Source organism: Peromyscus californicus, unplaced genomic scaffold, assembly GCF_007827085.1.
Source record: "Peromyscus californicus insignis strain IS unplaced genomic scaffold, ASM782708v3 Scaffold_18__1_contigs__length_77618521, whole genome shotgun sequence".
In the NCBI taxonomy this organism is placed as follows: domain Eukaryota; kingdom Metazoa; phylum Chordata; class Mammalia; order Rodentia; family Cricetidae; genus Peromyscus; species Peromyscus californicus.
This window is the reverse complement of record NW_026294480.1, coordinates 64510390-64532835: the sequence shown is the minus strand read 5'-3', so window position 1 is coordinate 64532835 and position 22446 is coordinate 64510390. Positions and strand designations below refer to the sequence as shown.

Below are 22446 nucleotides of genomic sequence, written 5' to 3'. Positions count from 1 at the left end.
GTCTTTGGTTATACTAACTTGGAAGTCTACTCAGTGTAACGGTTAGAGCAGCAGCAACCATTTGTATGAATGCAAGATTCCTCATTGTCACTATCAGGCTAACTCTCAGAGTAACGTACTTCTGCATACGCATGTAACACACACACACACACACACACACACACACACACACACACACGTCACAAATGTCATTTATGCTATCTACAATGCCCACATCACACCAACTACAGACCTACTGCCCCTTGGCAAACTCACGCCGCAGGCGAGTTTCACAAAGTGAAATGGAGCCTCTGTATTCCCTTTCTCACAGCACACCGCCTCCTCTGAGCTTACACAGAAAGTGCATGCCTTTCGGTAGCACCTCCACTTGAAGTGTGTGTGTGTGTGTGTGTGTGTGTGTGTGTGTGTGTGTGTGTGTGTGTGTGTGTGTATTAATATGGTGGCCTCATTTTCCTTGTGTCTAGCAGGTTTTGTTTGGAATTAGCGTTTCTGGTGATGGAGCGACATTAGTTTCTTTCCTCCTTCTCTGTCCTCTTCAAACTCTACTCTCAGTTTTCCCAGGATCCAGAGGAAACAGACATCACACTGCTGGGCTTCCTTTCCTCATTTATGCATTTACATTTTTAATGAGTCTTTTCAAGTTACCAGATTTTTTTAAATCAATAATTCATTTAATTTTTGCACCAGCTGTAAGAGATAAGAAGGAAAAAGACCAGAAAAATACAATTCGGGGCTGAAGTCTCTATCTCAGACAGTCTCTGTCTCAGATGTTATCTGTGAGAGTTCTGGACTACCTTGATAAATGTATTTATCCACCATCCTTAATCCACAAGCTGCAATGTAAAGCAAAGTAGTTGCAGGTGACTTTTTGCCAGAAGGTGAATCTGTAAATGACAGAACATGTGGAGAAATCCAAAAGGCATCAAGAGCCAGAAGAGAGGTGATGGTACAATAGAGAGAAAGCGCATGAGGAACAGGTGGAAAGTCGGAGTGAGGCCCTTTTCCTGGCCAGAGTTCCCGGAAGAGCTGGCAGAGCAGAGTCCTGCTGGGCCGCTGCGTTGGATGCGCGCTGTGTAGTAAATGGGCTGTTTTCCTTTAAATGGAACTTTTACCAGGTGCAAGGAGCCATAAGGAGACAGCAGCAGTTCGGTTTATACACATGTTCTTTGCCCATCAGTTCATCAAAGGGGATAACTAATTGGACACATGCCGAAGGCTGACCAGTGCCCAGGTCCCTGGAGGATAATTTAGCCGCCCTTTGGTCTAGCCCTTCAGAACTTGTGTGACACCAATGATGCTTAAGAGGAAAACCTGTTTAAACTCCTCTATTATGTACATTTTTCATTCTTGGGTCAACTTCACCAACATTATTAATACGCATTACTAATACTTCAGAGTTTATGCCTTTAAAAAATATATATTAGTGAAGTTGTCCAAGTGTAGAATCCTGAGTGTTAATCAATTTTCCCCGTTAGACATTTTCAGTAACTTGCCCTTTTGCGATATTTCAAAGGATTTTTTTCAAGCTTTTAGATAAAAAAAATCTTTTCTAGTGTCATTAATTATAGTAGACCCCTGCATAACCCCAAAGGATACATTGCAAGTCCACCCTGTTACTATCTGAAAGTGTGATTGGTACTCATATATACTGTTTTCCCCTAAACATACACACATTTGATAGACTTTGCTTTATAAATTAGGTTCAGTAATAGATTAACAACAATTAAAAGGAAGTAATACTATTGTACCAATTACTATAGTTAAATGTTTAATATTTACAGATTATTTATTGTATTTTTGATTTAATGTTTTCAAATCCCAATTGGTCATAGTAATGAAAGAAAAGAAAAGAAAACTGGATAAATTGGAGGCTACTGTTTAATTAAATTACCTAATTAGATTAACATGCACAAGTACAACTTACGAAAATTCTCTGTCTCTCTCTCTCTCTCTCTCTCTCTCTCTCTCTCTCTCTCTCTCTCTCACACACACACACACACACACACACACACACACACACACACACACACACACTGTCTTGGATAAACAATGTCAGACTGAGCAAACCAAATCCGAAGAGGGTTGTGAGAGCATTCAGGAGGCGGACATAGAGCCTGAGGCTGTGTGGATTCATCGTGTGCATGGACTGGATTGTTTGGTGTTTCAGACAATCTTGATGAGATCCTCATACAGCCAGGAAACTCAGTCAGATTCACACAGGAAACAGCTTCAGGGCTACTCTCCCATGCTAAACACTGCTGGAGCCTTCCTACAACCACATTCCTGAGGCTTCCTAAAGGCCACACCTCCTTAGAAGGTGTTGATGTTGTTCTATACTGCTACACTGTATATGTATTATATTATATGATGCCATCTTAGTTACATTTTATTAATTATAATAATACATTATATATGACAATGTGATGGAAAAAAGAGTCCCAGTACTTTATAATATTTAAGTTAAACTTTTTACCAGAACTTTTGGTAATGAGGTGTTTATTTTTTTAATCCTTAAAGTGATAACTTTGCAACCCAAAGTGCAGAAAGATGATACTTACAACTGTCTAGAAGGCTCAAGATATTTCTATTATCAACGAATATAGATGATTGACTGTTTTGTTTTCTTGTTTTGTTTCCTTTTGTTTTGTTTAGTTTTCTGTTTTGCCTGAAGGGTAGTTTTATTGACTGCTGCTGAACAAATCCCTCCTGGGCTGCGGGGGTGGGGGTGGGGGGGACGGGACGGGACGGGACGGGACGGGACACTGTTCTCATGCTGACCACTGAAAACATAGCTACCTGAGGGATAGCAATGCTGTTCTGTTTGCACCCTCAACATTCTCTCTCTGGTCACCATACATACAGAAGTTCTTCCCTCCAATAACCAATTTCTCAAATGAACACTTTCATTTTTTTTTAAAATAATTTACCTTAATTGTAACACTAGCCTGAATTAGTATCAGCTCTATAGGTTAAAGGCTCAGGAAGGATCACCCCCCTCTTCAGATGCCAGTCGCAAGAAGTAATTCACAGACCAAGGAGCAATAAATCAGGCTCCCAATACCATGAGCTTGCGTAAGAATGATTTACCAGGATAGCTCACAGAACTTTGGCAAACAATCATGCGTGCCAATTTATTGCAAAGGTTACTAGAAAGGATGCTAAGGAATGGCCAGACGAAGGGACACTGAATGAAGTATGAGGGAAACTGTGCTGAGTGTCCTTGCTCTCTCTAGTCTATCACTCTCCAGGAACCTGTCCAGTGTCTCCGATAACCTGGGTGCTGTATTTGGATGTTTATGCAAACTTCATTATATAAACATAATTGATGACACCATTGACCTGGGAAGTCAACTCAACCTTAAGCCTCTCTTACTTCCTTGGAGGGTGTAAGTTAGGACTGAAAGTTCCATATCTCTGATGACATGGATGTTCCCCTGGCAACCAGATCCTAACCTGAAAATGAGCCTACACAGAATAGCTTCATCACGGCAAAAGAGGCTTTTATCATCAAGGCTGTTAGAAGGGAATGAGGAGCTCTGTGTCAGAGGTTTCAATGGCTCAGGAGACAACAAAGGATTTTGAAGACTTCTGCCTGGGGGCTGGAGACATGGCTCAGTGAGAAACAGAGATATATGCTCTTCCAAAAGGCAGAGCATGGTTCCCAGTACCCACATATGATAACTGATAACTGCCTATTAATGACAGACAATTACCCTGTGATATATCATGTGCCATATACCATAAACCTGGTGATCAGACACCCTCTTTGGCTTCCTTGGGCAATTTTGCAGACACACACATACACGTAATTAAAAATATGTCTTTTTAAGTTCTGTCTCTGTCAAGAAAATGGTCAATAACTAAATCTAAGGACAAATATTCTCTCAGCACCCCTACCTAAAAGGATTTCAAAAGTTTTATTTCAGTAACTCTTTCAATCTTCATTGAATATTGTATGGTGTGTTTGTGTGTATAAAGATGAAAGCATAATGATAATTTACATTATTTAGATGCCTTTTCTCAAATTATTCTTTTTTTCACAATAATCATTAAAATTAATATTTTAATTCAATATGAAGACAATTCAGATGCAGAAATAAAACATTCAAAATGAAATAATGTATTCGTTTGAATAAAAATTAAAGTATTTCCTGAAGTAAAAATTAAAAAAAACATTTCAACTTGGTCTCTCTTATCCTGCAGCATGGTCTTCTTTGCCTTAAGTTAAATGGCATATTGCTCACATATTAAATTTAATAAATATTAAATTTCCCTTCTCTTATGTTCTGTCTTACAGAATGTTTTGTTACTTAACTTTTGCATGATGTTTTTATTTTCCATATATTGAAATAGGTACTATTTGTAAGACAAATTGCTAAATGACCTTATTAATAAAAAAAAATCCCGGAGCCAGATATTGGGGTGAAAACTGAAAGATCAGAGGAATAGGACAAGCCACAGCTAACCTCACCTTACTGATGCCTCCACCCCCAGAGAGGGCTACTTCCTGTATACTCACACCTATAGCCTTTCTGTCCCTACCATCTCACTTCCTCTCTCCATCCAGCTACATCACTTCCTCTTTCTGCCCAGCTCTATCACTTCCTGTTGTCTGTACAGACTTCCAGACCTCTATGGTTAACTACGGCTGGGATTAAAAGCATGTGCCACCACGCCCCACTCTGTTCCCAGTGTGGCCTTGAACTCACAGAGATCCAGATGGATCTCTACTTCCTGAATGCTAGTATTAAAGGCATGTGCTACCATTGCCTGACTTCTATGTTTAATATAGTAACTGACTTTTTCCTCTGATCCTCAGATAAGCTTTATTGGGGGACACAGATAAAATATCACAGCAACTATTTTAACAGTCTTCTGAGTTTTATTGAAATCTTATAAAAACAAGAATTGGACATATAGTATCATTAAATAACAAATTATCATGACATTAGTATTTACACCAATGAATTACCTGTGTGTTAGGTCCAAAGTAGGCTACCCAGAGCCCTAAAATGCCAGTGCCAGTGTTCAAATAGACAGTTTGAACTCTGAGAGGGTAAACAGACGGAGTGCTGGTGAATAGATGACAACTTACATTCAGCAGCCTTCAAAAACTGACATTAGGAAAAGCCATTGCTTCCCCATTACCATATACCCTTAGCACATATCACCATTACTGTATACTCATAACACATATTACCACTTACCCATAACACATATCACCATCAGCATATATGCATAATACATCACCATAACATTGTCACTATGACCATATACCCATAACACATATCACCATGACCATATACCCATAACATATATCAAAGCCCCACACTAGCCTCCTGGCTCTTCTCATGAACCTCCGTACTGATACTCTAAGCTTCCAGGTAGTTCTGATTTACATACCTTTCTCACTGCACCTACCCAACTCCCTTTATAACTGGCAAGGATTTCCCTGTCTTCTTGATACTCTCTCTGTTCTTGGTAGCCATGGCCACTTTGGACTCTTCCCAAATAGCCTCTGTCTATTCTATCTCTACCACCTGACAGACAGCCACGTGAAAGTTTCATGTGTGAAAGAAACCTTTTACCCTACGGAGCAGCCTAGTTCAATGGTTTCACTGAGCCCTCACTTACACTATGCAGTATGTATGTTCTCTCACTAAAAACAAAAGCAAAAACATAACAAAAAAATTAATTAGTGCTTTAGAGCCTCTGCTGTTCTTTCAGAAGATTTGGTTCCCAGTGCCTATATCTGGTGTCTCACAACTGTCTTTAACTCCAACATCAAGAAGTCTGATGCCTCTTCTAACCTCAGGGGACACATATACACACACACCATACACACACATACACAGACACACACACACACACACACACACAAATATAAATAAAGATACAATATTTAAAATGTGAAAGAAATGTTAATCCGTAAGCATTCTGTAGTTTAAACAAGTCACCTGGTCTGGTACAAATTTTGAAAATATATTCATAGGCTTATTGTTTCCTAAATAGAACATTATTGTATAACTTTTGGGTATAGTAGGCCAATGTAGATGTCTATGAAAAATTGCTTTTTTTAAACCTCTACCAATAAGCTACTGCCTTTATGTCCTTAGAAATGAAGAAGGGAAAGGTAGCTAAGTGATTTTTCTAAAAATGATTTATGAATCAAACATTTTTTCCCCAACTGATCTTTGTTTGGAAGTGATTCCTACAGCGACACTGATAAAAATTTTTCTCTTGTTTCTTTAAGTATTAAAACATTTAAAATAAATGAAAGAGAATCCTCCTAGTTCTTTATTCTCTGGGTCCCTTCAATTGTTTCTCCGAGACAGTCTCCATTCATTTCTGACTTATCGCAAACTCAGCACCCCACAGCCACCACATTTAGCCTGGAGCTTGGTAAGGTGCCCGTGTCTTCCTTTCCCTGCTCCATTCTGGACTCTCCAGAGTTCCATTGATGTGCTGCCTCCTGTCCGCCTGAGCTCCTCCTCCAGCCCTCGTCCATTGTCTGGGAAATTAGCCTAGTACAAATCCAGGGTCCACCTAATTCTTCCTTGCTATTCACATCACACATTTGTGGTTATATATTGTGTGCTCTAATACAATTTGCCTGAAGATCTGAGGACAGAACAAGCCACAAAATTAAACATAGATGCCAGGCAGTGGTGGCACACACTTTTAATCCCAGTACTTGGGAATCACACACCTTTAATCCTAGCACTTGAGATCGATCGCACGCCTTTGCTTGGGAAGCACACACGCTTCTAATGCCAGGAAGTGATGGTTGGGCAGAGAGAAAAGTACGTAAGGCGAGAGGAGACAGAACTGAAGGCTGTTCAGGCTGAGGAGTCCTAGAGGTAAAATGTGGCTTGTTCCTTTTTCTCTCCGATCTTTCAGCATTTACTCCAATATCTGGCTCTGGGTTTTTATTAAAAGACCTATTAGAAATTCCTGCTAACCCCTTTCCATTCCATTGGGAATCTTCAAGAACCCATAGAAACTTGACATTCCAGGAATCCCATAACCACCCTACTTGGCTAGGACCTAGATAGGCTGCCTGTACCATTCTTCCCTCCTCCATCTGGACTCTCTGGAGTACTGTTAGACCTACTGCTGCTGCCTGTCCACCTCAACCCTTCCTCCTAACCCCCCTCCAATGCCCTGGAGACTCCTTGCTGCCACCCTTGGCAGATCCAGAGTATACCTAGTTCTATCTTTGCTTTCACGGAACCAGATTCCATGTTCTGTTTAAGAGAATTTCAAAAACAGTCTCGTTTTCCTGCCTGCTAACCCATTGCATCAATCTGAGACTACTTCTACGACTGAACCCAGAGCTTCTAGGACTAGTCAGAGTCTGAACCCCAAACCGAGAGGGATTCATAAGACTGAAAACCAAGCAATGTTCTTCTGGTCCACAAACTGAAGATTTGGGTAACAATAATCACAGAATCGAGAACCCACACAACAAAGATGAGACCAGATTATCTACAACAAGAAACAATTAAAGGCCATAACACTAGTGCCTAGAACCCAACATACAAATACAAACATGAACAAAGACAGTATCCCTGATCTAGCAACTCTACTTATTATGCTCTGAGAAAAGGAAGTAAGAAAAACGGTACAAAATATGAACTTAAAATTTAATAAATAAATACAATTGCATCCCCCCAAATGAAGTAAAACTCAGAAAGTCAAACAAAATCTCAGAGGTAAGCTTCACAAAGAGATTAAAATACGTAGAAAAGAGAATTTCACATCTTGAAGACAGGATAGAAGAAATAGATAGCTCAGTCAAAAGAAATGGTAACTCTAAATATGCCCAGGCACAGAACATCCAGGAAATCTGGGACACTATGAAAGGAACACAGCTATGAATAATAGGTATAGAAGAAGAAACCCAGGTCAAAGGCACAGAAGATATTTTTAAATAAGATCATAGTAGAAAATTTCTTGAAGAAATTTAAAGAAGGAGATTTCTGGCAAGAAGCATACATAACACAAAACAGGCAAAACCATGAAAGAATACTGCCCATGAGACATAATAATCAATACATTAAAGGTACAGGGCAAAGAAAGGATATTAAAAGCTGAAAGAGCAAAAGACCAAGTCTCATACAAAGGCAGGAACATTAGAATAACACCTGACTTTCCAAGGAGACTGAATGTCAGAAGGACCTGGCAGAATGTTTTATAAATTCTGAGAGACCATAGATGCCAGCCAAGACTACTATACCCAAAGAAACTAGAAATCACACACCATGGAAAAAGACAAACATGTCATATTTAAAAAATTTAAGCAATTTCTACCAATCCAGCTCTAAAGAAAGAACTAGAAGGAAATTTTCCATCTAAAGAAGTTAACCACTCCCAAGAGGACACAAAGAATAAATAATCCAAAATACTATGAAACAAAAGAGGCAGAAAAAAACCCATTCAACAACAACAAAATAGAAGGAATCAATATTACCTAACTATTCACTGATAACTCTCAATAATGATGGTCTAAATTCCCCTAACCAAAAAAAAAAAAAAAAAATCCACAGACTAACAGCTTGGATTAGAAAACAGAATTCATCTTTCTGCTTCATCCAAGGAAGACACCTTATCATCAAGGATACACATTAACTTAAGGGAAAAGGAATGAAAAGAGTATTCCAGGTAAATGAATCCAAGAAGCAAACTAATATAGCTATTTTATTATCTGGCAATATAGGCTTTGAACTAAAAATAATCAGAAGAGATAGGAAAGGATAATATATACTAATTAAAGGAAACATTTACCAAGAAGATATTATAATTCTGAACACTTATGCACCAAACGTAAGGGCACTGATGTTCATAAAAGAAACACTACTACAGTTAAAATCCACATATTTACCCTCATGTAGTGATGATCTTGACTACAGTACTCCTTCCTCACCAATAGGACATTCTGACAAAAACTAAAATAAATGTTAGAGTTAAATAACATTATAAATTAAATGAAACTAACAGCCGTCTACAGAGCATTCCACTCAAATGCTAAAGAGTATACTTTCTTCTATTTGGCAGTTCATAAAACTTTTTCCAAAATGACCATATTTTAGGACACAAAGCAAGGCTCCACATATATAAGAAAACTGACATAACTCCTATCTGGTAACCAGGGATTAGAGTTTGAATGAACAACAGCAGGACATTTACAAACTCGTGTAAACTAAACAACTGAGTGAAAAGCAGGTCAAGACAGAAATTGAGAAGGAAATTATATGCTTTTTGGAACTGAATAAAAATGAAAACACAGTACACAGAAACCCATTGGACACAATGAAGAGCTTTAAGGGGCAAGATCAAAGCACAAAGAGCTTACATCAAAAGCTCTAGAAACATGCCTGAAAGATCTAGAACAAGCAGAAAGAATATCCAGAGGATTAAATGGACTAAACGATAAAACGCAAGGCTGAAAACAATGAAATAGAGACAAACAAATAAAAAGCAACATGAATCAATGATATGAAGAGTTGGTTCGGAGAGAAAATAAACAAGTTTGGCAAACCCTAACCAAATCAGGAAGAGATAGAGGTAAAAGATTTACATTAATAAAATTAGATATAAAATGGTAGACACTGCAAAAAAAGACTGGGGAAATTAAAGACATATGACATAATTTAAAATCTGTATTATACCAAATTGGAACAACCTAAAAGAAAATAATAAAGTTCATATGTGTGTATATATATATATATATATATATATATATACATATATATTTATACATATATATGTGTGTGTGTGTGTGTGTGTGTGTGTGTGTGTGTGTGTGTGTGTGTGTGTATTTTGCTAGGAATCAAACTATTAAGCTGCCATTTGCTGAATAAGTATTCTACTACTGAATAATACCCCATTTTCTGTATTTTACTTTTTAATTCTTTTGGAGGACTCTGTTCACACATCTCCTCCTCTTTGCTAATATAAAATTTGCAATTTTCCACGAGCACAGATGCTTTCTTTTTTAAGGCAGCATACCTAGAAATAAAGTTTCTTGATTTTTATTAACCACGAAATATGGCAAGCTTACACAGTCACCAGGAGCAGCATAATATTTCACAAAAACTTGATATTCTGATGGCTTTCTCTTCTCCTATCTGACATGTATTTGTTTCTACTTATTTAATTTGTATTTTGTTTAGAAGAAGTACAAGATTAGTTATGCTCATTCCTTTAACTCAATTGCTTTTATGTACTTTAACATCATTTACTTCATCAATTTGTGTTGCTTTTCTCTTCTTGGGTTGTGTACATGCAAATCATTATGTGTATACCTGAGCAAGTGTGTTTGTGTCTGTGTTTTGAAAAAAAAAAAAACATGTTTCTTTAACAATAAGAGTTCTCAGCTAAAATCGTTGTTCACACGTCACTTGGACAGCGAGTCTTAAAAGCCCTTTCAGGAAGTTCACAAGTTACATTATTTCTACAATATTTATAAATTCCTCCCAGACTTTCACTGTACTAACGTTCTACTAATACTACAATCAGTGTCCATGTCTTAGAAGATAACAAGAGAGTGGTACCAAACTACAGTCACTGTCACTGAGTCATCTCTGTCATGCACATTTAGGAGCAGAACAAGAACATACTGTTCATTTTTAAATTCCCCTAATGAAGCTATCATGACAGCTGACTTAATTAACTGTCAGTCCCTATTAGGTCTTCCACATTCTGTGTGAGGCAGCGGGAACTGTAAAAAACATGCTCTGCTCAGTGCTGAAGTTTGATATCCCCAGCTAAAGCACGGTGTGATTCTGTGGTTTTCTGTGGGAACTCTCCTCCCGCATGACTGCGGCAACAGGTTTATGTCAGAGAACCCTTGTCAGATAAACTATAGCTGTCATTCCTTGCTGTTTACCAGAGTTACTCCACACCAGGGAAAATGGCTGACAGGATTTACTGATATAAAACCAGAAATTGCAGGTTGAAATTACTGTTGGAGAACTTTATAAGTAAATGTGGTTTGATAGCTTGTAATCAACAAAAAAGTTCCATCTTGATGAAATTGGTGTTGATATTAATTAATATGACTTTTTTGAAATTAAATAATATCAACTGTCATCACTTGGAGAATCGGCATAGCTTAATCAGCCAGTATGTTAGAAACGATCAATGCCCAATTTTACAAAATGGTACGTGAGGAAATTAACTCTCTAAAGCTAAGACAATCTACAGATTTTAGCATAACAGATAAGAAAAATTCATTGGGAGAATTTGGATTTCACACAGCAAGTAAAACTTAAGAAGCTACTTTCACTGAAATTTAAAATAGGTATCCCAAGTTCTGATGGGGTATCAAAAATATTTAGAATTATTGAATAGTTTATTAAATTACGTCTTTCTTATTCAACCCTATAAAGCTCTATTTTCTTCATATATCTCGGATGAAACAGTGTACTCCTATTGACTTAATGTGGAAGTAAGAGAAGAAGCCTTTCCAGGTGATATTTGAAAGAAATTCAGAAAAATATGAACCAAGGTCTCAGTAAATTTTTGTTTATACTTGAATAATGTATTTTTTTTACAAAAATTTGGTGGTGAGAGGATAATTTTGTGTCACGAGTTTTGTACATCCATGATCACATGAGATCTGGAGGTTAGAGTTTACTCAGGTCATCAGGCTCGCTCAGAGAGTGCTTTAACTCCCAAGTCACTTCTCAGGTCTAAATTAGTCAATATTTCTGAAAGAGTTTATTTTATATGTCTAACAAAATCACTGCACATACATATTTAAAACCGTGCATACATGTGTTTCATAGTATTTGTGCTTTTGTTTGATTTTTAATACAGGTATGCTGAGACTAAAAGTTTGAGAAATGATTTCCCACAAGCCCACTCGAGTTCTTTTTTGTTTCTGTATGTCTTCATTTAGTAAGAGATCCTTACTCTGCACGCCAGTCTCTTTGTAACTCATTGCATAGCCTGAGATGGCTTCTCATTCATTGCAAACTTTGTCTCAAGAACTAGGTCAAAGACATGACCCATACTGCTGTGCTAGTCAAGTTTTGAGATTTCAGATATCCTTACCCATACTAAGCCCTTGCTATGAACTTCACTTGTGATGTATTAGTATCATAAAAATCTTAAGTTGTTTGAGTACTTTAGAAGTGTATAACTCACTGTGGGAAATCCTGGTGTGTTTTCTGTATCAAACGTTAAGAACTCCCCCCTCTCTCTTCTCTCTACCCTTTCCCACTCAATTGTTTCCCCTTTTCCCTCTATATTCCTATCCCTATATCCCTCTGTCTCCCACGCTTGTTCTTACAACTAGCCAGTATCCCATTTTCTGAACATTTCTATCTTGAAAATCCTTACTTAGCTTCTGATAGACATTTTAAATGATTGGAAATTGTGCTTTATTGCACACAGTGATGAAAGGACCAGTTTTGAACTTTTTATCAATTTACCTTTGTGTGATTATAATCACGGGCTACATTCCTAAACTACAATTGATGTAACCATACAACTATGTTATTTAAGTTCACCAGAAATATGTAAATGTACCTATATTCAAAGGTCCTTGTGAATAGCATAGAATCAAAGTTTCTGTTCTTGCCCCTGATGAATGAATTGGGGTAACTTCATTTATTGGGGTAACATTCATGTATATTTCATTTAATGTCAGACAAACAAATATACTTTGCTCTTTTTGAAATGGGTTGTGTTTTAGCCATCAATTTATAAGATCATCTAATTCCTTGAATTAATCAATCTTGGTTGTGATGTGAATTGTAAATTACTAGTCTTTACTTGTCATTGGCACGTTGACTTTTCTCTTGAAGAAATTTCTGTTCCATATAAGACTTCCTGTCTCACGTGTAAAAACATTTTTATCTTTGATACTGTATTTGAAGACTTATTTATTTTGTATGTATGAGCGTTCTGTTTGTCTGTATGAATGTGCATTGTTTGCATGTCTTATTCTTATGGAGGCCAGAGAGGGCATCAAATCCCCTGAAACTAGTTACCAAAGTCCATGGTCTGCCATGTTGGGGCTGAGAACCAAAACTGGGTCCTATGAAAGAGCAGTAAGAGTTCATAAACACTGAACCATCTTTCTAGGCTCCAGCTGAGATGATTTTAAGTTCGCTGATTTCCTCTTACTAGTCCCTAGTCTTTTCCTTCCTTCCTTCCTTCCTTCCTTCCTTCCTTCCTTCCTTCCTTCCTTCCTTCCTTCTTTCTTTCTTTCTTTCTTTCTTTCTTTCTTTCTTTCTTTCTTTCTTCCTTTCTTTCCTTTCATGTAACTGCTCAATTCATCTGGAATTTTTTGGAAATGTAAAGGCCCAAGGTCAATTGAATGTCTTCCATGATTGATCTCCACATATTTTTTTTAAATTTTAGGAGACAAGTTCTCTCACTGACCCTGGAGCTCAACAATTTAGCTAGAGTGGCTGTTCACCAAGCCCTAGAAATCCCGTTTCTGTTTCCCCAGCCTTAGCATTATGGGCACATACCAATTGCTCCTGACTGCGCCTAGGCACTAGGGATCAAACCCAGTCCTCATGAGCATTTCGCCAACTGAGCCATGTCCCCAAACTCTGTCACTCTATTTTAACTCTTGGCATTTTTAAAATTGCTAGTAGCTGGTATAGATTAATAATTTGATAATCTCCAATGAGCACATTTACTAAAATTGAAATAGATACATTATTCTTTTTAGTTGTCACTATGAATTTTTACATCCTCTCCCAATATAGGCAATTGCTCTGTTCTAGTCTTGAAAGGTTTTTAACCTCATCACCTTGCACACTATTTTATTTACCTGCTATGTCTCACTGTTTCTCTCCTCCTTTGGAAAATATATGTAAGTAATTTTATGTTCATTCATAATAAGTACTGTTGGTTTTTAATTTATGTAAGTTTTCCCTATGATATGTAAAAGCCCTCCCTCATAATTTCAGTAATCTGAGTTAAGTCAAGAGGATGTCTCACAATAAAAGTTAATCTTTTCCTACACAACCCTACACTCTCCTCTCCTGAAAGACACTGATCTTACCAACTCTGTATCTCTGCTTTACATTTTTAGTCCCTAAGCAAGGATATGGGGTGTAGAGGGTCAAACACACCTTGCTAGTAGTGAAAGGCTCCCATTTCAATGGAGTCCTACATTTTCTGACTGATCCTCACGATTGTTGGCTGGAATTGAGTGGAGGTCATGCAAACAAACTGAGAAGGAAAAATGACATGTCTAGAAGTTATATGCCCAATGTTGCTCAGCCCTTGGAGTTCCACTTCCTATGCTTCAGGCATAAAAAGTACTAAAATCGCAAAATGTCCAATTGCACTAAAGGTTTCCCATAGTACAATGAGGACTTTATTACTGCTGGTGTGTGTGTGTCTGTGTGTGTGTGTGTGTGTGTGTGTGTGTGTGTGTGTGTGTGTGTGTGTGTTGCAGAATGTGATTAATCTCAGTCATTTTCCTGCAATTTCTGGGAATAGAACGTTAGAAATAAGTCATAAAGAAAGAGAATACCATTCCAACTTCATTACAGCTGAAGTTTCTGAACAAGGCAAACTCTACCCGTGATCAAGAATGTGTGCTCCAGAAAAGAAAACATTAACTGAAACAGAAGTTCTTTGACTTTTCATTCTAACTCAGGTGGTGGCTGTGACCTCCCCTTTGTCTAGATATGACCTGGCAAACCTCTGACCTCACAATTGTATTCAGGTGGATAGTCTGAAAAGCCTTTTTATATAGGAAATGAATGAAGAAGGGGATTGCTGCCTCAAAGAGAAAAGGACCACTGATCTAGGCTATAGTATTTTTTTTCATTTTTCTTTATTAAGAAATTTTCTACTTATTCCACATACTATCCACAACAGCCCCTCCTTCCTCCTCCCACCCCCTAGCTCTCTTTCCCAAGACACCCCACAACCCCACATCCCCCAAATCAGCAGAGTCCAGCACACTGAGCCTAGGCAGGTCCAAGCCCCTTCCCACTGCACCAAGACTACAAGGTGTCACATCACGGGCACTGGATTCCAGAAGCCTGCCCATAGACGAGGGACAGATCCCAATCCCCCTGCCTTGGTGCCTCCCAAACAGTTTGAGCCAAACAACCATCTTCCGTATCCAGAGGGCCTAGTCCAGTCCCATCGGGGCTCCACAGGCACCAGTCCACAGTTCATGGGCTTCCACTAGTGTGGGCCGGTCATCTCTGCACGTCCTCCCATCATGATCTCCATGTCCCTTGCCTGCCATATCTCTCCTCTCTCTCATCAATGGCTATAGTATTTTTAAAGTAGAGTAGAGGTCTTTATTTAAACAAAGATTTTTACTGCGTGGGGAGGATTAAAACATTTGCATAATTGTCTTACCCAGTGGAGGAGACAAAATATTTTAATTTCTTGTCCTAAACACAAGTTTTAGAATATTTGATGGAAAAGGCTTGCATTTGATATTTCAATGGTGGATGCTGGATAAAAGCCCATTAGCACATTCTAATTGCTGTCTTTTCAAAAATTTGTTTGATTTTCCCCTCTGCACTCCATATTGAAGCTCATGGTTATATTTACACAAACATGCATACACATACATTCACACATGCATACATACACAGAGATGCAAATATACACATACAAACATAGATATATACACACTACCCACACACACACATATTCACATACACATACATACATACACATACACATTCACATATACTTATTTACACATACACAGATATACATGTGCATACACATATACATAAACAGATGCACACACACACATGTACACTATACACTTAAAAGTTGTAGCCCTAAGTACCTTAATAATGCATACCTCTAGACATTGTTTATAAAATTAGTTTGGGATAGTTATTGTGATTATCAATTCATAAAAATATTCTCCTTGATATCCCCTAATATTAAATTTTAAGGGCAAAATACTAGTGGAATTCTTTTGATTTAACCCACCCTACCCCCAAATTAAAAAAAAACATGTAAATCAAACCAAGTATCAAATATTTTAATAATTTTCTATGTGGATAAACTTTTTCGTGGGTATATCATATAATGTTTATGTCTCAAAATTCTCTTAAAATACTTTCAATAGTTTAGAAAATTAAACTTCAAAGCTTAGACAAACTGAACAGCATTACAAAGATAGGAAGTCAAAAGTAGCTATGAATACTTCAGGCCTTTCTGTTGCTGCCTGGCCTCAGCATGGGGTCTACTCATGCATAGCTGCATGGATGCTCCTATTCACATTCATTAAGGGGCAGGAGGTGCTCAAAATACTTCAGAAAGTACTTTGGTCTTTTATGGTCACACAGTGTACCTACTATTCTGTGTAGAAATATCATCTTTGTTACAAGTTCTATAAATGAAAATATATTTTTGAATATAAGTACTTACAGAATAATTTAGAAATTTCCAATGTGACTTTTCAATAGACAGTTTATGTAGTGCCCAAGTTAGTCCACAAAGCAAGGTAAATCTAAATTCAGCTTTATCAGGTTGCCTGGCAGGAATCAAACCTAAAAAGTTCTAATGGGATGAACTAAGCCCCCTTGCAGCAGGTGTTTATGGTGGCAATGCCTCTAAAATCATGGCTGAGTCTCCCTCCAAGGACAGCTGGATTTTTTTTTTCACAGCAATTTAGATTCCTAGTTTTAAATTGAACTACCATCATGATTGTAAAATTCTCAATTGCTTGTGTTAAACTACTGTTTTCCAAGCATAATAATTCTAGCTATATGAGTATCAGTATTCTGAAGCCTAATGAAATCCTAGAACCTGTACTGCAAACATAACTTTTGAAAGTTTTGTGTTCCTAGTATTTAGTGAAAACTTTTCTGATATGTATTTGCAGATGTTCACTCAATAGGGACCATTCAAGTGAGGTGATGTTTCACTGAGTTTCTGCATTCTTATAATATATACCTAGATGTTATTAAATACTGAAGAAAATATGAATCTGTTTAAAGCAATTTCTAATAATTTGGAGAAAAATGAATTCAGATTTTTATTGTATAATTCTGTTACACTTTTCCCATTTAAGCTTCAGAAAATTACCGTATAGCTCATCAGCCAAATTTCTAACTGAGATAATTTGGCTGTCTACAAGAGGCGTAAACAAGATAATTGAAATGAGATAAAACATAATTGAAAAAGGAATTCTCAGCAGTGTGAAATGTGGTTTAAAAAAGGCTGGCTTCCAAAATGGGAAGAAACATAATTCAAAGTGCCCACTGTTTATGTTCCATGTATGGGGAAGGTTCAGGCTCTGAAGACACCCCGGAGTAAAAGAAGAAGAGGAAAAAAGTTCATAGGCAAATTGGTTGCATAGCAACAGCAGATTTACTAACATAATGATAATGTCTATCAGGGGTTACCTAGCATAATGTACACAGTAAAAGCACCACATCAACCATCATAGGACTGAAACAAATGTACATAAATACTAAGTGAAGTAAGTAAAATTTACATTGAGAAGTGTGCTCATTTTCTGAGCCCAGGAACAAGAATAGAGCTGAGAACACATTTACATATACAGTCACTGTGATAGCTGACCAGAAAATGAGACAAACAAAGTTGAATGTATGGGTCAACCCACACAGAAACATCGCACGATTGAAAGTTTTATAACAGAAATACTGTTTAGGAGGCCAATCTGGGTTAGTGATTGTAGGTTTCAGAATCTACAGGACCAGCAGCATTAAATTTGACTGAAAGATGGGACAGCTCTGCTCAGCACAGTGAGGTAGGGACTAACCCATCTCGGTATTTATGTATATCAAAATCTCTGGCTTTCTTGATACAGTAGTAAGGCTGAGCCTTGCAGAAGTTGGCCCTAATCTCATGATGTACAGAGAGTAGGGAGACATTGGGACATTACGGAACATGGGATATAGTGCCTCTGGCATCTTCTTTCACAACATCTATTATTTAAATGTTAATCTCAAGGCTCACCAGACCATGAAAAAGCCTATTCACAAGCATCTGAGGCTTTGATGATGACTTTTTCTGGAAAAAAATGTTGCTGAATTAGTAAGTAATATAAATGTAAAAGACATTTAAATCACTCAATTTGTACTGGTAGACAGAATAATGCTTGACATAAAATTAGCTAAGACAGTCACTTCCTGCTAAGTATACATGTATGAATATAATGAGCACTGAGAGCAAGTGAAATAAAGCTTGGTGTTTATTCTATATGAATAAAGCATGTTTCCATCACAAATTTAATTTTTATTATACAATAAGAGTCAAAACATGCTTTATATCTGAATGACAAAATAGTATTTTTAAAATGTAGTTATGATTTCTGCTGCAAACATCGATTTACAAAGGAAAGGCCGTATCATTTAGAAAGTTGCAATGTGATTAAATAAGAGAAAAGCAACTGTTTGTTGAACCCCTAAAACTCCCCCATCCCATGACATTTTACACACCACAGCAGAGATGAAAGGAGAAAGAGCCAGACATGAAAGATGCTTGTGACTGATTCTGGCATCATTTCTGTTGTTAGTTTTTCTCCTTCTAACACTCATTATTGCTGTGGGCTCTCTATGTTTCATTTTTAATGGAAACCAGAATCCTCCATGAGAGAGACACACTAAAAATCTCATTGATATCAGAGTTTCACAGTAATAACACAGGATTACTTTAATGAGAAGAATGTTTCCATCATGGAGTTCATGGAGGCAAACCTACATAGCATAGCTAACAAAGATTTTCTTGTCTTATATTTTAGGGGGACATTGAACATGAAATAGATTTTTTATATATCACATCATTAGAAGATACTTTTTGAATTTAAACTTAAATCCCTGTTTGCTATATTTGCATGAAAAAATACTTAATATTGATTAGCACTTCATATCAATCAAACAGACAGATAAGTAAAATATTCTATCTCTAACATCAATATTGTCCATATCGCAACCCCAATAGTAATGAAAGAGACTTTCATTGACTATCTTTGTCTCCTCAGATAAATTTGCAAAGAAAAATGAGAGTTACTGGTGTTATTACCCAAGGAGCCAAAAGGATTGGCAGCCCAGAGTACATAAAATCCTACAAAATCGCCTACAGCAACGATGGGAAGACCTGGACCATGTACAAAGTGAAAGGCACCAATGAAGACATGGTAAGACTACCTCCTCCTCCTCTGGAGTTTAACTCAAATTCCATGATGGCCGCATGTGACCATATAACTGACACCCAAGCCTTCTGCTAGGGGCTTATGTTAAACTACACTTCTGTAGCATTTTGGATTTAATTGGGTAAAGGGCTTCCCTAAGATAGGAATTTCTAACTGCTGCCATTTAAGAGTTTCTCACATTTTAATTGGTGCTCCGACAATTACTTGTCAAAAAGTTAGCGGAGAGTTGTGCATAACAAGCAAGCTGCTTGAAGGACCACCGGCTTTCCAATCATTCTCCCTGCTTTCACAGATCGCCTTCTCCTCAATCAAATAATTTACTATTTTAAAAACAAGAACATTGAATGGCAGAATGGATGTACATCTGTACATATTTTGCATTGGAAATGTGTTTGTTACCGAGCAAAAGAGAATGTTGTAAATGAAATGAGGACAGCATCTAATATCGCCTTTTCCTTTGGTGCTCAGATTTTGAAACTAATTCATTTTGCAATAACATTTGAAAGTCTGGTTAAAAGCACAGAAGGAACGGTGCTTATCAGAAAAGTCTATTTATCTGCAAGTGGACAGACTCAGATTAACTCGAAGGGGTTGGGGTGCTAACTTTTAAGAGAGAGATGATACCCAGCACTCGGGAGGCAGAGCCAGGCGGATCTCTGTGAGTTCGAGGCCAGCCTGGGCTATCAAGTGAGTCCCAGGAAAGGCGCAAAGATACACAGAGAAACCCTGTCTCAAAAAACCAAAAAAAAAAGAGAGAGAGAGAGATGATAAACAAACAGGAAAGATGGATAGATGATATAGATGATTGACATATGATCTATAATTATATATGATCTATAATTATATGTGTGCATGCATATATATAAAGAGAGAGATACAGAGAGACAGAGACAGTGACAGGGAGAATGGCTTCCTCTGGCTCTGCAGTCCTGGTCTTTAAAGTGGTAGAGGAGAGGGCTGGAGAGAGAGCTCAGCAGATGAGACCACTTATTGCTCTTGCAGAGAACCCTGGCTAGGTTCCCAGCGTCTACACTGTGGCTTACACCAATCGAGTTAACTACAGTTTCAAGGAATCTGATGTCTTTGTCTAACCTTGGTGGGTACGAGGCACACCCATTGTGCACATACATACATGCAAGCAAAACACTCGTGCACGTAAAATTAAATAAACCCTAACAAAAATTTAAAAACTAGTCAGGGAAGTATGATTATATCACAGTACACAGTGTGCTACAGTTTTAATTTAGATTTTATATGAGGCTTTTTGTTGACTGTTGATAGCAAGGTGCGTTCTAAATTCTCAGTAATACTTTATTATAATCTTAGAATTGTGTTGAGTGTGAGTATTTTCACATATATGAAAAAAAACCAAAGAATCAATTGCAAATGTATATGTACATACACACATTCAGGCACACATACACATATACACAACATATATATTTATACACACATATGTAGACACATATGGGTAATAGTCTCACACTGTAGCCTAGACTGACTTTGAACTCATGGTGATCTTTCTGTCTCGGTCACCTTAATACTGTTACTACAGGCACGAGCCACCATGGCCATCTTTTAAAATGCTGTATGTCTTTACACAGGTGTTCCGTGGAAATGTTGATAACAACACCCCCTATGCTAACTCTTTCACACCCCCAATCAAAGCTCAATATGTCAGACTCTATCCCCAAATTTGTCGAAGGCACTGTACGTTAAGAATGGAGCTTCTTGGCTGTGAGCTTTCAGGTAAGTCTTCTGTTTTCTATTACGAAACTGCCTTTAATGAGAACAGAAAACATCTCTGCACATGATTAGTTACTAATCTCTAGGTTCTCAGCACTCACGGAAGTTTATTTCTTCTACAAAATATGTAGGGCATGGTTCAATGAGAAAACGCATGCTGTTTATGTGTCAAATCAAGTTGTAAAGCACCCTGAAGACATAGTACAGAGTCAAGTCCATATCCATGTAATCAAATAGAATACAGGGAATTCTCATGGGAAGCTGTCATCAAAAGATGTACCCCATTGATTTTGGTCGTAAACATGATTTATATTTGGTAATGAAAGTTCAATTTAAAAATACAATCCGCTTGACCTCATAAATTGTGCAAATTCAGACTATAAGGTCCAGAGAAAGTAAGTTTTATCTTTAAACTTGGTGCTTTCTTTTTATATTTTATGAAACATGTAAATTTATCATCCCTCCCCAGGGAACAATACTTCAACACCAGGAGTACTACTATAAATTCATTCTTTGAGCATTCTCAGCTGGCAACCTGCTTATTATATAAGTCATGGTTATCTAGCTCAAGGGTAATCCATCAAAGAACATACAGTTAAATAATTCTCCTGCAGGATCATCACAACAAGCTACAAACACAAAAACTTTATGTCTGGATCCCATTTTACTTTTGTAACTATATTCTGAACTAAATAGAAAATCCCTTCTGCTTATTCCACTCAATTATGTTTTAGAGGACAGTTACTGTTTTTCATGCATACTAACTTACCTGTCTTTGCCATGGCGACAAAAGATTTTCTTTTGTTCAAACACTGTGAATAAACTGGAAAGTTCACTTGTGTCATGTTTTAGCATAATCCCCCAAGCACGGAAAACCTCTTACCAAATTTGAAAGAACACTGCTGTTATGAAAAATTAAGTTAGTTCTTTGAAAATTTCATACATATATTTAATTCATGCTTATTACTCTCTCTCTCTCTCCCACCCTCCTGTAACTCCTCTGTGTCCATGAACCCACATTTCTCCCTACCTGCCCCTTACTAGAAAGAATCCTTTCCTAGAGGAGAAAACTGAGGAAATAATTGTAAGCAAATAGAAGATGGTATTTAAAAACATCATTCTTTATGAGCCTATTGCATTGAAAGAGATTACAGTAAATTTGCTGTATGAGTGAACTTACTTTAAGGACCACATGGGCACAATCTACACCAGTGTTGTTTATGGAGAAATGTTTCCATTGCCATTAAATATCTTCACAGAGATTTTATTTTAATTATTTGGACCATACTATTGACTGTTAGTAAATGTGAGCAGAATTATTGCTACAGAGGTTTGTATTGCATGTCACTTTATCACCAGAGGCCAGTGTCATCCCTAAGCCATTTGTCATAAAGCAATCACGAGGAAGCCACAGTATGATGAGGTTTGCAGTAAGCCCTGTGGTTTTTGTTGTTGTTGTTGTTGTTGCTTAACATCACCTTTTCCAATTCCTCAAACCTTTGATTCATGAGGATCAGCTTCTCATACATGACACAGTTCCACCCTTAAGGTGTAAATATATT

At 37.4% G+C, this 22446-nt stretch overlaps 1 protein-coding gene across 2 annotated transcripts in view; it reads left to right on the top strand.

Moving 5' to 3' along the window:
- Edil3 (EGF like repeats and discoidin domains 3) overlaps window positions 1–22446 on the top strand; it is a 457317-nt gene that overhangs the window by 326437 nt on the left and 108434 nt on the right. For both annotated transcript variants that reach the window (XM_052743643.1, XM_052743642.1), the window contains 2 exons: window positions 18968–19123; window positions 20743–20887. In XM_052743643.1, coding sequence (XP_052599603.1) covers window positions 18968–19123; window positions 20743–20887 — 301 coding nt within the window. The remainder of the gene's footprint in view (window positions 1–18967; window positions 19124–20742; window positions 20888–22446) is intronic.